This window comes from Vanessa tameamea, chromosome 8 (assembly GCF_037043105.1).
Source record: "Vanessa tameamea isolate UH-Manoa-2023 chromosome 8, ilVanTame1 primary haplotype, whole genome shotgun sequence".
Classification (NCBI taxonomy): Eukaryota; Metazoa; Arthropoda; class Insecta; order Lepidoptera; family Nymphalidae; genus Vanessa; species Vanessa tameamea.
The window spans coordinates 7,011,144-7,028,282 of record NC_087316.1 but is presented as its reverse complement, the minus strand read 5'-3'; the positions used below and the strand labels follow the sequence as shown (position 1 = coordinate 7,028,282).

The following is a 17,139-nucleotide window of genomic DNA, read 5'->3' as shown; positions in this document are numbered from 1 at the left end:
TTATTCGAAAACTAGTTGAATTCTACTCGATAAAAATTGCTGCAAATTTTTGGGTTACATCAATTATTTTAATTCCAATGTAGAGTTATGATAGAGCTGTACCACTTTCTCTATACTCCGCAGGCTATATTTTATACCAGATTTGTTAAACGTGTTATTATGTGTATCTGCATTTAAATTTTAAATCATAACATAAAAGTGATCAAACAGGTTGAACATCGACATTAAAACATAATTCTATTATCTAATCCTGACCACCTTTACACATCTGTGGGAAAATAAGTATTTAATTTAACGATTTAAATAATCATGGATTTATAATAATTTAATGGTTTGTTATACTTCTGTACCAAAAATGAAACATACATAAAAGACAAAAAATACTGTATAAGTATTGTTATCCTTTACAGCCATTTCTTTGAGCACACGAAGGAAAAAAAAGGAACTTTAATAAAAGGAAGACGCCTACGTAATTATATTCAATCTAAATTACAATGTAGTCAGTTACATATATTAAAGATACATAAATAAATACTATATATATGTATAGGTACCTGGTACATACGTTATCGTATGAATCAAGATCATTACGGAAATTTACTTTCAACATTTTCCTAAAAAATAAAATATACTTGCTAGTGCGAATAGAGTGCGGAAGTGAGTTCCATCGTCATATATGTATGTAATAATTGAGTCACACTAAGACTGTAAAAATAAAGCCAATGAATGACTCACTATATCATCTACCTGTACGTTAATCATAGTGGGCTGAAATATCGCTGTGATTTAGTCGGTGAAACTACTAGCTAAAACTTACGTCTAAAAGAGAAATGTAAAATTGGACAAGCTTGTGACGTTAATATATTATGCGGTGCTATATTAAGAACACCACTAACAGGGATAGTGGTATTCTTGGCCATTTTCCTATTTTTAACCTTTCGTATACAAATTTTCAACTTTGCTACCGGCTGTGTGCGAATGTATTCATTACAAAATAGTACAATAGTACAATAAACATTAAACTGTAATAATGCATAAAAATAAATCTACATATTTTACAATCATTAAGTTAACTATTCAGTAACTTCTATTTATTTGATTGAAGTATTATTTTTTTTCATTTTAATTTATAAGTTCCACTTGAAGTGTTAGTAACAGATATACAAGACGATAAATATACTCAATTTTAGTATTTTTAAAGAAACCTATTACATCAGAACGGCCTTCCGTGGCACCCACGTAGCGTAGGCGCGATGTGGCGCTATCCGTGTTTTACACTAGTATAAATATATTACAACTGAAATATGTTCTATTTTTAAACTAAAATTTGATTTAAAGTGCCGTCCCTATAATTGTTATAAGGCGTTGGAAGTAACTATAAATGAACGATATGATATGTTGTTTGTTCGACTATTATTACATTAAATATTAATATAAGTCACTACTAAGGACCCGAACTATTTAGTAATATTTATATTTTCTTCGACACAATTATTTGATAATACCGATGATACAATAAAATTATCGTATTCACATTAATTAATTATAACTGGGTATTTCAATATTACAAAACACTAGCAGTTCATACCTATCTGAACAAATATTCTGAAAACCCAATGATAGATTCAATACATCCTGTGTACAGCAGCTGAAATATCTAGTTTTATTTTCTATAGGTAAAATATCAAAGAAGTAATCTCGTCGTGTCTGATTTTACAAGGAAGCCGCGGATTCTGCAATGTTTATGATACTTACGTTAGATTTTTTAATTTTTAAACCTTCCAATTTTTACAAGGTACTTTAAATTTAACTTAATTCTTATGCATATATTGTAATTAACTAAATTTTATTATATATTATACCTAAACGTAATTCTTTAAGTTTGGCTGTGCCGCCACCGCTGCGGTTTTAGAATAGATGCACCTCTTTATTTAATTTTTTTACAAAGCTGTTAATTCTCCAAACCATGGATATGAATAGTCTTGGAAGTCTTCAGTTCAAACAGTCATTTAAAGTTACCATTAACTTATAATAAAGTATTTTTTTCAGATTCAGATTTAAAAAATAAAATACTTGTACTTGTATTAACTTATTTGTGTTTGAGCAGGTTTGTTGACCCAGATAACCGATGATTCGTTCGCGGTTTTAAGCATAAAGGTTGTACACGTACAGGTACAATTACAATGACGTTCACTTACTTTATCATCAATGTCATTATCTATACTATACGATATGCGACAAGCTAGCATACCTATTTGGGCCATTTACAATATTATTAGCATGATTTCATAACCAGTGGTATGTATTAATGGTAGATACCTATGCTTTTAATATATAAATAGTAGAATAATATGGTAAATCTTTCTAAAGAATGGATATTGACAATAGTTAATTCAAACTTTAAAGACTATGAGGTTCCAGAGGGCAGCCATAACATTTTTATTCGATTTTTTACTGATTTGTCATTCAAAAATTTATAATAATTAAACTAGCACATATTTTAACATAATGATGGCCTATAATCGACGAAGTTATAACTGTTAACAACCTTTCTTAGATGAGAAGGGTAGAACGCTTTTCCTAAAACGGTAAAATCTCTTTTCAAACTTTAATTACTACATAATTTTCACAATTTGAGGGTAATACAGACATACATAAGGACATTATAGTCATACCGAAACATTTATATTTCTGTCAATCAAATTGCATATAGCTATATAAATGTATCTTAATTATAAAATTAATCGATAAAATAAAAATAATACAATCTATAATACAAAAATCAACAAACATTTATAATATTCGATTAAATCTCGCCGAGGTGGACCGAAATTCCTAGTTGAAGTAATAACTCTTTTAACTACATTCATTGTTTATGGTAGGGGCTAAAGGAGCGTTCACATGTATGAGTTCAATATTAGACATTCAGAATCTGAAATCTGAATGAATGTAGTCAGTTGAATCAGTACTCAGTGTGTCGATCCAGTCAATGGGTGAAAATAATGTGTGCTGTATTCATGATTGTTATCTTGTTACAAGAGAGTATCTTCTTTTTCTATGCGCTTTAGCTTTAGAAGTCAAATGTAAAAATATACGTGCTTCGTGAATTTTATTAGAAGAAAAGCAACTTATTCGATCTAGTCAAATGTTTATTGATTTTGTTTGCGAGAAATTTCTACTTACTAGTGATTTTTTGCCAACAAAGGTGTGATTAGATTACAGTGTTATTATTCCGATTCTCTATAGTTCGAACGATCATTAGTGTCATTGAACAGGATCAATCATCCGTTTCATACATGTGCATTTGTAGTGATTAATATTACAATTATTGATCATTATTTTAAAAAAAGGTGACTGTACGTGTTACGAAGTGATAAGTTTTCCATTGTGTCATTCGGGAGGTTGGCGAATATAATTTTGCCACCCGCGATCACCTGTTCATCTCAGCATCGGATGTAATACATAAACAAATGCAAATATAAAGGTTTGTATCTGATCTAATTATTATTTTTTCTTCATTATTATAGAATGTAATCCTGGAATAATATGTTTCTTCAAAGATATCGGTATTCAGTTGTTGTGTCACATTAACATTTAAGTCTGCATCATTATGTGTAGGTGTCGAATATTATTTTATAATTTCTATAGATCTACGTAATTATTCGTGACGATTTAGTCTATTTTTAACCATTGCATTAAAAGACACTTGTGAAGTTATGAACCCTTACGAAAGTACATAATTTTGATGAAAAAATTATATGATTTTATGGGATGAAGAACATTTAATACATTATGCACACTTATTATGACAGTACCACAATGATTCATCAATGAATTTTAATAATGTTTGTAAAGTTCATCAAATAAAGCATCTTTCTTAAGTTGAGGTTATGAATGAAAAACATTGTTCATACTTCACATTATTTTATAAAATTAAATCAAAATTATGAAATCATATTTATGAGAAATAATATATCATCTTACATTAGTTAATGAGGTATTAAAACAAGATTATGTGCTACCAAATAATATATTAATGTTGGTATTTATGAAACTTTTTCCTCTCAAACTGAATTATAAAGATTAAACAGTTGTCCCACTGTTATGTATATAATACTATCTTTCTGTTAATCTTGTGATCTTAATCAATTGTACATGCTTAACACTAAACAGTAATTATTTTTTTTAATTTTCACTTACCGTAAAATCTGAGTATGTTTGATAAAAAAAGTTATTAAGGTATATATTATTGAAGTGAAGTTTATATTCCAGGAATAAATGTCTTCCTCTTAACAGAGTGTAATCAAAAGAAATGTATAAGAACAGTCTAAAAAATTATTTTGTTCATAATTTCAATGATACTTTGTTTATACTAATTATAATAAATGTAAACAACATCATTCACTCCCAATTAGTAGTTTATATACTGGTTCCCATTAATTTAAAGGTTTTATGTGAAAACGAACAAAAACTGAAGCATTAAGTAATTTAATAATAATTAATGTTTGCTCAATCCAAGTAGTATGCCATTGGGATTGCTTAAATTGTTGTTGCATAACAGTGTTATTGTAATTGTATTGCAAGAGGTAAGTAATAAAGTCAAAATGGTTTTTCAATACATATACTAAAGTTCACATAAACATCAAAATCAAAATATTTTGTATGCAAGTATGCTCATAGAAGCATTGTTGAATAGTCATGTTTAAGTTAAATAAATGTAAAGCTACCACCGGTTTGGAAAGTATATTCTACTGAGAAGAATTCAGTAGATATTCATTGCCACCCTTATAATTACAGAGTGTTTCAATAGAGTAGAATTAAGTTTATATATATCCTGCCTAGAAATCAATTATTACTGTCCCTGCATTTTTATCATTAATATAATCTTGTATTGAATATGTCTTATTTATCAATATTTTTTTTGACATGGAATATATTTTTTTATTACAGCCAAATAAAAACGAACTGTGGGATCTTATTACAGAAACAGATACTGTGCCCCAAGAAAAATGTATTTAATTTATATTTAAGCGCAAACTGGGAGTTGTTATCTTACCTTTTTTCCTTATATAATACAATGATTGTCACTGTTTATTTAAAAAAAAATCTATATTATTGTGAATACAATATGGACATCATCAGACATAATACTATTAAAGTAACCAAGTATACAAATCAATCACTATCAACATTACATTGTTTTTATATAATTTGGATATAAAAGCAATTTAAAATGGTATTTTTACACTAATCAGGATAAAAACAAGAACACTCCTAGTTTCCCTACAACAAAGCTATCAGTTGTGAAAGATGCACTCCAGCAGGCAGATTAGATATATGTAAGAGATATGTAGTAGATAGTTATGTTTTATTAAGAGAAAGTAAACAATTCATAAATATTTTGTAGATGGTTGATAATACTAAAAATTACAATAAGTATTGTCCATGAATAAATATAATAAGTATTGTTTATGTTTACAATAAACAACTCTAGTTAGCTTTCTCTTTTAGTTTATGTTCATATTTTTTTGTGTAGCGGGAAGTTGTCGCTGTTCCCTCTATATGGTGATAATTTTTGTGCATTAGGATATAAATATGCACATAACATACAACACAATGTCAATGCCGTGTTAATTTGTATACTGAGATTGAGGAATGATAATACTTTAAATATTATTGACTATATGCAAACAGCATGTTTAAATTTATGGACTACAAATCTCATTGACATGACAAAGGAATGGAAAAAAAAGATATGTCAAAAATGTGAAAAATGGTTCTTTTTTAATTTCTTACTGGAGATAAGACTAGGGCTAAATAATTAACTTGGTATAACCACTAGAAACTCAGCCAGCTCATTTTAAATGATTAACATTTTAAAATTCAAATAAATATATAATTATTCTTAATCACATCTATTTCGTATTTAAACTTAGTAAAAGAGATTTGCAGAAAAATAAATAAATAAGATATATTCCTATGGGCTCATTTAACTATGGTTCCCTATAAATGACGAAAAACGCGGGTTAATATTGTATGGCTGGCAAGATGTATACAACTTATATTATGACAAAAATGCTGTAAAAAAATAATTCAACATAGCACATTATTTAAGAAGGTTTTACGTCATTGCTTCAAGAGTTGAATAATCTGTTCTCAAATGACTTTGTCAAAAGAAATTTATTTATAGGTGCGTATTTTATAAATGTAAATAAAAAAAATGGCTTATATATTTCTTCTAACACCAATTTTATGAGTTGCATACTCACTCATTTATAAATATACTTTGTATGTGTACAAAAATATAATATGAATAGATTCGGTAATCCTTCAATACCTGTTCAGATTTTTAGGCTATCTCAAAGTAATTAAAGACAAAGGTACACGTGAATTGTATAAGCTTTTAAAATATTGAAAAATATATATATTCGTAAAGTCAGACTCAAGTTCATTTTATCGATAATATTAATGTATAATAAAGAAATATATTCATAAATATGTTGGAAAACAAAATAATAAATGTTAATATTAAAGTATTGTTAAATTAGCTAAGAAAAAAAAATCTTGTAAAGCTTTAAAAAAAATATTTATCGAATTTAATCTTCTAATTTCAGACATTATAACATCCCCTGAGGGAAACTAGAGATGGTGGACTACTACAGAACACTCGGGGTTACTCGGACCGCCACTGACGCAGAAATAAAAAAAGCGTAAGTTATCGGTTTAACTTGTAGTCCAAATATATTTTTTAAAAATTCATACAGTAAGATCAAAATTGCGAGTATCTAAAAATGTTAAGAAATTCGAAATTTTCGAATAAGGTTAACCATTAATAACACGTTACTTGTTGTTTGTGATTCATCCATGTACTTTTAACTACCAACTTAGGACTAGTGTTTGAAAAACAAATACCTCTTAACTATCCTGGAAAACTATAAATATAAATAATAAGTCAGAATTTGTTTGTACTGTAATGTATGTTCATACAAACATTAGTGGTTTTATAGGGTTTGATATTAATACAAGGCCCAAATTTAAACTTGATACTTCTCACAGGGTTAATATTTTTTAACTTGAAACATACTTACGGGTTGATTTAGTATTAAAAAATAATTTCTCATGTCTGTATTGTTGTCTGCATTCGTTTGAATGTTACTTTATCATGATCACCGATTCTATGAAAAAAAATGATTTATTATTCATAAATAAAATGACTTAAAAATGAAATTGACGTAGAGCAATACAAAAATATCGTGATAGAAGTAAGAATTAATAAGTATTTGGGTAATATTATTTTTAATTTCGTTGTATTTATTGAGTCGGAGTAATTTTGAACTTTCGTTTAAAAGAAATAAACTTTCATTATATCTAATATATGATTAGATTAAATTTATTGAATTTAATATATATTATTTACATATTTATAATTGATGGTACGCTGTAATTCATTTGAGTTAATCATAAAAAAACTAACCCAACCGAACCTGGAATTGATTAAGATGTATTAAGATAAACATGATTGAATTATCTATAATAAAAATAATAAAACAGTTACAGGAAATTAGCGTTGAAATGGCATCCCGACAAGAATCCAGACAATGCAGATGAAGCAAACAGACGATTTAAAGAGATTTCTGAAGCTTACGAAGTCCTTTCAGATGGTGAGGACTTGAATAATATAAATATAATTAAGAATAAATAATAATATTTTTTAAAGAAAAAGCTTCAAAAGATATTTAAGAATAAACACATTATTTCTATTTTTTAGCCGCATTCCGTTTATTTGGAACGTGTACTAAAAGTGAACAAAGATATAACAGTGAATACAATCCGAATACATTAATATTTTTTGTCTTGTCAAATTAGCTTGAAACGTTACTATTTCCATTGAAATTAAGTTTACAATTATAACTGCTTGATTTTATCCATAGTAAAAATAATTCAGCGGAGGGATCGAAATTGAAACCTAAAGAGAAACATAAATAATTTTGAGTAGTTGTATCATTTGAGAGAAGCGTAGGTGGGCGGATTGCCGGCTTCCCTATACACTTGCGTGTTCCATAATAAATGCATAAATATGTAAATTAAATTAATATATATAACTGGCATTATTATATAAACAACAAGCAACTGATTTAAACAATTATCTTAATCTAGGATTTGTGTATTTTCTTTTTATTACGATAAAACATATCAACATGTATTATTTAATAATCACGATGTTTTTAATTTATATGATTAAGAATTAACATAACTGTAAAGACCATAATATAATATTAAATGCAGATAAATCTATATGCAATTACATGTATATCTTTATTGCCTTCTGCTTATAGTAACCAAAGTAGATTCATTATGGCCTGATATGTTCGCACGATGAGGTCATACCACTATAGAAAAGGAAAGGAAATGTAACGCAGACTTCATTTTGATATTAATGGTCATTTATAATAAAACCCATCTTGCTTCTACACAGATTATATTTAACCTTTAAATAAAAATATATTTTATGAAATTTCCTCGCTACGATTATGATGATAGCGATATCTTAGTAGAGAGGTAAAAATAATTTTATTGTTGGGTAGAAAACAAGCGGAAATTGTATGATGCACGGGGATCCGGTCACCACAGTCACAGATATCAAAGCAAGAACGGAGTTAATGGCCATCGGCACTTTAGCTTCAAAGGTTTTTTTGGAGACACACCATTCCACCGTTTTTTTGGTAGTTTTCCATATCAACTAGGGTTTTTCAATTTGAATATTGTCATTTTAACCATCAACTGGGTACGCTTTAAATATTTCACATTAAAAAAATGATATATTTAGGATTTTTTTAATTGACCCTATGTATTGCACCCAGTGAAGGTTAGAGAATGTTTATTTTACAATTAATAGCATGGACAATGATAATATTCAAGCAATTAATAACATAGTATCATAACTAAGGAGTTTTTGGCAGCTACCCACTTATATTGCTATTAACAATCTCAAGTTGTGTGAAAGTTTAAGCACTAATCATAAATTAATATGCTACTTCGTGCGACCTAATGCCCTATTTCGTTATCTGCAGATGTTATAATATGGCATAGCCTTTCAATACGATAGCTATAACTAAATCGATTTATATATAAACGATTACGTTCGGTAAGTTGTCACCGTTTAAATATTTGGTTATTAAGATTAAATTAATTCACATCATTAAAAGTTTTAGAATTCAAAATATTTTTTCATATTGAAAAGTTGATACTTTTATTTAACAATAGAATTAATCTTAGTAACCAAAATATTTAAGTAACAGAATAATAAATTTGCTTAAGCCTTATTAAAGTAATTTTAAGGAATTATTATTTCATACGTCGCGTAATTGCACATGTCATATGCTTAAATATAAGTAATAATATCAAACGTCAAAAGTGAGGCGCTCATTTGAATTTGATGTTTTTTTAATATATCATATCGCTTATTTATTACGCTGAGCGTTTGAACTCAAACAGTTAACATAATATGCTTTATCTGTTAATCACACAGAGAGGAAGCGTCGAGTTTACGATCAATATGGCAAGGAGGGGCTGAACAGTAGCAGAGGGCGACATTCCGCGTCCGATGAAGACTACGACTTCGGCTACCACAGCTTTCCATTCACATTCCGAGATCCCGAGGAGGTTTTCAGAGAATTTTTCGGCGGTTCATGTTTTGGCGAGCTATTTCCTGGTAAGTTATTTCTTTTTTCTCTAATGAAAACTTATATAAAGAATGTGTTTTAAATAAAAAGAAACTTTATTTTTTTCGCCTGATACCGACTAAATGAGCCACTGCACATTGACTGCGTAGAATGTGTCATTATCAATCAATAATCATTGAATAAAAAATATTTTGATTCGCTGATTGGAAAATGAACAAAAACATTGTTATTTATTTTCCAGACATAAACGGTCACGGGCACATCCGACACGGTCGTCGTAATCATCATCCGAGCACATCCCTCACTTCGTCGCTCTTCAGTCCGTTCGGGTTCGGGATGCAAGGGCTGGATGACATTTTCGCTCACGCTACCTCCAACGGGAATTCGTTCACCTCTTTTTCGACATTCAACAGCTCGATGGCAGGTCCGGGAAGCGCGAACATGAGGAGTACCACAACAACCACACGTATGGTCAACGGAAAGAAAATTACAACAAAAAAGTGAGTTTATTAGTATTTTTAGTTTCTATGTTCATACATAATATTATTCCTATAATTCACCAAATGAGAAGTGAGAAACTGCTTAATTGATACTTTTCAATAGTAATGTAGTACACGTCACATAACTATGTCACTCTAACATAACTGCAAAGTAGATCATCAATCAATATCATGAACAGAATGGTGTTGGTTTACGATCCATACTCGTTTGCTCGCTCAAAAGACTAGGCAGTCAAGTTTACCGGTTTATTTTAGTTATTGTTTTTTTATTATTATTATCTTGTTATACATGTTCGAATTCCGAAATCGAGATCGTCTGAAAAAATTGGATTTCTGTACGGGGGAAAAGTAAAGAAAGTTTTATAAAAAGAATTAGGCGTGTCCAGTGACAGTGATTGTTAATTGGTTAATAATGTATTTTACTTTACCATTGTGTTTGAGTGTTTTTTTTTTTACGTTTGATTGAGCTATCGATTCAGTACGTTCATTCTCATATTCGATGTATTTATACTTTAAGTCGCAAGTCTGAAAAGAACCAAACACTCATTATATATTATTCCACCAAACAACAATACTTAGTGTTGTTATAAATGCGATTTGGAGAGTAAGTGAGCCAGTGTAACAACAGGCACAAGGGGCATAAAGTCTTAGCTCCTAAGGTGGCTAGATTTCGTGCGATAGTACTTTTTTTACTTAACCGTAAACCGGTACAGTTTAGTAAAAAAAGACGACGCTACTCGAAGCTTCATAAGACCGGCATAGTTATATGACGCGAACTGTATAATTAATACTTAACGTTGCTTACACCTTTAAAGACGTATCACTTTGCATGTTACCTACATTCATTATTCATTTTAAGTGCGTTAGTGATCAGTTGATGGTGTAACTTTTCTAATAAATATATATGTACTAGTTTTCGTCCGCGTGCTCGTAGATGCTAGTTATAAAAAAGCTCTTAAAAATTAGTCTATGTCCTCTCTTGGGGTTGAAGCTTGCTTCATATCAAATTTCGTCAAATTCGGTGGGTTTAGCCGTGAAAGCGTAACAGACAGTTATTATCGCATTTATAGTATTCGTATAGATGTTGATAAATAATTAAAGTTAAAAAAAACTTTGAAATCTGTGCTCATGTGGAGAAATTATATCATGGTTCTTACTATATTGATATTATAAATAAGTAAAAATATTAGGAGGTATACTGGTACATTTTACCTTAACCATGCTCATATAAGGTCGGGACGGGTGTCTATGTGTTTGTACATATTATTTTATGATTTGTATTTGTTTGTCCCTAGGGTAATGGAGAACGGACGCGAAACTGTGATGTCCTACGAAAATGGGGTACTGAAATCAAAGACTGTCAATGGTGTCCCTCAATCCTTAACATACAGTTAAACAAATAATTACTTATAACCAAATTTGATCCAAATGACAATTGTACTCAACTTTACTTTATCCGAGTAACAAGTTCCAACTTATAATTTAGTTTTGCTTAATTTAATTAATGTAGTGTTGGGCACTGTAAATTTTAGTAATGAATATGTCTAAATCATACTTAATTTAGTTCTAAGTTTTGCTTTTTACTTTTTAATTGATCTAATTTTGATAATATCGATAGAGCCAATACTAATTTACATTTACATCTTTGAAGCGCTCATTTGTTTATAATATTTGCCTGATATTTGATCTCAATCGTTCGAACACGCACTGCCTGTGTACTTCATGGTCGGATGCGAATTATAAAAATCTTCAGGTAAACTACAGTCAGGTTTCAATACGTTGCTTAGGTTTAATATATCTCTTAACGGAGCGCTATTGTGGTTACGCTTTAATCCTTATCCTATTGTGGGTAAGCGTTGGCTCTAGATTTGTTATACGTAAATTGATTTAAATGTAGTATTACAGCTTCGATTTATTTTCATTGTGTTACCTCCAATGCCGTGTCGGGGAACGGCTTTGTCATAAATAAGTGACGTACTTTTTTTTAGTTACGCTTCATTATTAATATTATTTATAGAAAATTTGATTACACAAAGATGCCAAAAAGGTACGCGATTTAATATTTTAGTTACTTTTTAGTTGTTTTTGATTTAAATTACAGTTGATAGTAATAAATTGCTCAGCAGACTGTCTAATGTCTGGTTTCGTGCCGTGGGCCGGCGCAGGTATCAAGTAGTTAATAGCTTACTATAATATTACTTTAGAAGTCTTTACTTTTTCATAACTGCTTTACTGTTATAATATTTCTGGAACATATCGAAGAAACTTAGCCAATTTTCAAAAATAATTCGTTTGAATTTTTTATTAGCATATTTTGATTTATTGAATAAAATTTGAAAGATTTTAGAAAAGTTTAAAATTCCTGAGAGTGTAAATAGTCCTATCAGCCTATAAAATATATTTTGTATATGCTAGATTGTCTATTGAGTGTCATAGGAGTCACTAAACGTTAGTAAAATTGCATTTGATTGATTAATAAAATTCATATATAATAATAACGTAGAGTAGAGTTCATGATTTGTAAAAATCATTATTTAGCTAAAATAGTAACAAATTAAGCTTGATGTTATCGAATCGTATTCAATATATTTTGCTATGCTAAACCAGTAGGTACTTAATATTTTCATATTTTCTTTTGCAACAATACATTTTGTTTGAAATTAACGGTTTTAATAACGTGGCTTTTATTGAAACGAACATTTCTATATAAATATATGTTTTAGACGAGCACAACAGAAACTGTCTCTACACGAGTGCCATTGCTATTTTAGAACATTCTCTTGTAATTGTAAATAAATCTAATGATAATTTGATTTCAATATTTTGTGTTTTACAAAATTATTGTCAGCAAGTAATGAGCACTGCGAGATAATAAACAATTTAATTGTAACATTGTTGTTTTTTTGTGTAATATATTTTTAACCGCATGATATATCGCAAGTTTGTGGTCAAACATATGACGACATTTAAACAAAACACTACACTAAGCACTTCTGTTTATTTATCCTTTGCACTTTTAAACATCACATTTGAAACGGTTCTCAAATTTATATGTAAGTAACAGACCTTTTGAAATAAAAAGGAAAAAAGGAGAGGTCAACAAAAGAAAAGAATGCGTAGAAATATGTCAATATTAAAACGTTCAAATCGAAGAATATTATAAATGAGGGTTAAAATATTAAACATGATCCTGACACATCCTTATTATGGTTTAAATATAGAGGATCCTGTGCGATGATTTACTATATAATTTAAAAGTTTTTGTAATCAATACTCAATCAAATATGTGTTTTGGGTACAATTTAATATTTATATACAACATATTGTCTGAGTGCAATCATGTCCAATTTCGTTTCTACAACATAATATGATTTTCCAACAATTAGGCCACAGATCAATAATAACTGCACGCAATCGCTAGCGATACAATCTTTTCAAACAACGAAGCGGTCGTTTTATCGGGTACACTATTGTGTTAATGAAAGTTTATTTAAAAAAGGAATGTAGTTAAAATAAAGCTGTCTCGATGGCGCTCGTGTATAGCTGCTGCTTTTGGTTTTCACTTCGACTGGGAGAAATACTTATTGGATTGACCGCAATCGTTTGTATATGATATAATATTATTATTACTTGTTAACTGTAGGTAATTATAAAAATACGAAATTATACTTTCAGATTAGAGCTATAATAGCGTTGGTTGCTCTCTGTATAGCTTACAAGCAACCTGAAAATGTTAAATATCAAATATCTCTGTGGATGACAAATATGAATTTGATTCACGTGAGCGGTTACTTAGAAAATTTTCAAGCAGGTAATTACTATGAAATTAATATTAGCCGTTTATGTATGATTTAAATTAATTTTGTTCCTAGATTTAATGTAGTCTGTTTTTACAAAGGAATTCTATAAAGTAAATAAGATTTTGATTACATAAAAATGTATAAGTTTTAAACAATGTTTTTGTGCCATAATTAGAATATGAAATATATTATCTCATAAAGTGATATTCTCATATTTTGTTACAATAGCTCTATTAACATGGCTGGTACAACCTTTTTTTTATAAAATTAAAAACTTATTGAATGTAGATAGTGAAATGTTTACATTCTTATATTCAACTCACTCGTCAAAGTGGTTGGCAAAATTCGGGCTAGTTTATAAGGACGCAGATCCGGACGGAATCGAAGACGGGTTCAATACCGAGGCCATGTAGAGGTATTGGGATTTTGTGTTGAAAAGTTCTCAGCTCCGGAGTCTGGAAGTGTCATACTCCCGAGCCTCGAAAAGCTCGTAAAGCCTTTTGTACGTACACCTTCAACTCTTTTCGGTTATATCGGATTCGGATCCGTTTTATTGTATTTTTTGATACACACTATCGCACTTCTGTTCTGCGCTGTTGATGTAGTTGAAGGCACGGCTTGACCGAAATTGGTCAGAAAAGACGACTTCGTTTGTGGTTATTCTTATTTACAGATAGCTGTCTGTAATTTTAAATAAATCAGTATCAAATTCACCTCATTTCAGATCCAGAGAAATATCTAAGTTATGGAATAACATTGTGTTGTATTTATCTGGTTGTCTGTGTCTTATACATTTATGGAGCCTATATGGTAAGTTTAAACTATGTTGATATTTATGATTTTTTAACTTTTCTATTATTATATCAGTCGATTTTTAAAAACAAACCAGATGACATTTTAAAGTTAAATGTAATTTACGACGTACATAACTAATACATACAGGCCCGTCTTAATCCAGGGTGCCAAGGGGTAGGTACAAAAACCCTTGGCGCCGCGTGTTAGGGAGCCATTGCCGATGATGGTTAAGTATTGGACCACGAGTAAGGCACCCCAGAAGGTCTTAAAAATTTTTGAAGGGGAAGGGAAGACCGCCAGAACATTACTTGCACTCCGGCGTTTCTTGTGCTTAAAACGGGGTTACATGGTTTATTTGAATTATTTTGATAAACTTAGTTATTTTATCCAAAGTATATTGTATTTTTAAAAACTTGTATGTTTGAATTTGATTTGTAAAAAAAAACGTCGAGAATATCAAAAAAATATTATAAGACATATAAAGACCATTATCATTTCATAAAACATCACCGTAGGTAAGATCGTAAAATTTTATATATTGAATTTTAACATTAAGCACGTGGTTTTCTTTTTATTCCTGTTTTGTTGTCAAGCATTGTTCTCTAAACAAGCATTAAAAGTTGTTATCTGTACCGGCTCATATTTGATTTGTAATAATATTTTACAGTGTAGTAACGTTACGATGATTCCATTTATATTGGTGGAGTTGATACATCTTATCATACTTTCCATCTTTATAACGACATGGTTAATTGTTCTAAAGCAAAATACCATGGACATTGGCCTCGTGATTGGTGCCAGTGTAACTAGCGGGTTTGTGCTCAGTAAGTAATAGTTAAGTTTTAATACAATAAGTATATATTAGTATTAGGGCGTCCCCAATTTCTAGGCATTATCGGTAATGATCGCAAACCGTATATAGATAATACGAAAATGTGTAGGTACAATTGAAAAGTATAAGTTTATATTTCTATAAGAACAAATGTATACAATATATTTTTTAATTAATAAACATTCGAGAGCGTTTAATTGCTCTGTCAACCCACTTGCACCCACCGGCGACGCCAATGCCAACGGATACCTATTAGTATAGAATAGGAAATAGGTTCTTATATTCTATTTCAATTAACTTTTCAAATGCATGACTTCATTTGATAAAGAATTAATGATTAAATTATTTATTAGTCATTTACTTTATACTTGGAAACCACTCAGCTCGATAAATATTAAATTTCAAGTTATATGAAAATACTTGACTCAATTACCTTTATTTTGTCGCGTATCAAAAACGACAAAAACAATTATGATTCACCACTAAGTAAAATAAACTAACCATTCCAATCAGAACAGCTTTATGGAGTAAAACATTTTCGCGGTAAGAATGATTGTGGGCTGCAGTGCAGTTACTGAGGCGATTCACTCGCTTTTCCATGGTTAAATAATAAACATAAAAACTCTGTTTATGATACACGAGTCGAGAACGGAGAAAGGAATACTAGGTACGAATAATTAGGTAATTCGTAATTAATTGAAGGGTCTGATGTTTAAAAAACCTTCGAGTTGCAACGATGGAACATTGCAGCGTTGTTCTAACAATTGAGAAAATGGCGAGACGGTTGTGGCGTTTAAATGTTATAATATATTTTAGTTCTTTGTTTTAGTTAAATTAATACTTATATAGATTATTGTATATTTTAATTCGCCTTATATTGCTTTTCAGTGGGCTTATTTTATTTATGGGTATGTACCGCTACACTTCCGGTATTGATAAATGAAATCGAACAAGAAGAACAAAGAACTACAATAAATAAACTTCAAAAACTTCTAAAAGACAAAAATCAACGCTTGAAACGAGGACATTATAATTCGTCGTTTAATTACGATAACGAAGACGTGGAAAGAACGCATTTATTTGTTGTTCCGAGATATGTAAATGCTGTTGAAAATACTGATGAACACTATTATAGAGCGAATTTTTTACATTAATGTTTGTTGTTTTTCGGATTGTTGCTTTTTTCTCTAATAATGCATATTTTTATTAAATAATATTTATTTAATGTATCCGAAGTTAAAAAGTTTGAATAGTGTTCTAAAAAAAAACTGAAATATGATCCACTTTCAAATATTCGGAAGCCGTTTGTAAATAGAATATCTTAATAAAACTATGTCTAAAGAACATATAAGCTGAAAATTATCGTTTACGGTATACACCTGCGCTCTTCAATCGTGCTTATAACAAAAACCTTCCCAGGTTATAAAAAAAATAAACTCAAAAGTAAATTAAAGTAGGTCTATTTGATTTATGAATTAACATACAACAAAAATGTCTTTAAATACTGAGTAACAAATACGTGCAAATCA

The 17,139-nt window shown here is 29.7% G+C and overlaps 2 protein-coding genes across 4 annotated transcripts; both read left to right on the top strand.

Annotated features, from left to right (window-relative positions):
- Nucleotides 1-2,939: 2,939 nt before the first annotated feature.
- On the top strand, nt 2,940-13,073 carry LOC113399979 (dnaJ homolog subfamily B member 6). Of its 3 annotated transcripts, none has more exons than XM_026639321.2 (7): nt 2,940-3,484; nt 6,615-6,710; nt 7,552-7,661; nt 8,586-8,723; nt 9,530-9,712; nt 9,925-10,183; nt 11,479-13,073. In XM_026639321.2, exons 2-7 carry the CDS (start codon nt 6,646-6,648, stop codon nt 11,576-11,578), a joined length of 855 nt encoding a protein of 284 aa, XP_026495106.1. In that variant the 5' UTR covers nt 2,940-3,484; nt 6,615-6,645; the 3' UTR covers nt 11,579-13,073. The 3 variants fall into 3 exon arrangements, with proteins under 3 accessions (XP_026495106.1, XP_026495107.1, XP_026495108.1); XM_026639322.2 differs by having other exon boundaries at nt 2,941-3,484; nt 8,586-8,687; XM_026639323.2 differs by lacking the exon at nt 8,586-8,723 and having other exon boundaries at nt 2,944-3,484.
- Nucleotides 13,074-13,194: 121 nt separating this feature from the next.
- On the top strand, nt 13,195-16,783 carry LOC113399984 (uncharacterized). Its single transcript, XM_026639328.2, has 5 exons — nt 13,195-13,784; nt 13,859-13,994; nt 14,708-14,793; nt 15,446-15,602; nt 16,499-16,783. The coding sequence occupies exons 1-5, from the start codon at nt 13,710-13,712 to the stop codon at nt 16,762-16,764; spliced, it is 720 nt and encodes a 239-aa protein (XP_026495113.2). The 5' UTR covers nt 13,195-13,709; the 3' UTR covers nt 16,765-16,783.
- The last annotated feature ends 356 nt before the right edge of the window (nt 16,784-17,139 follow it).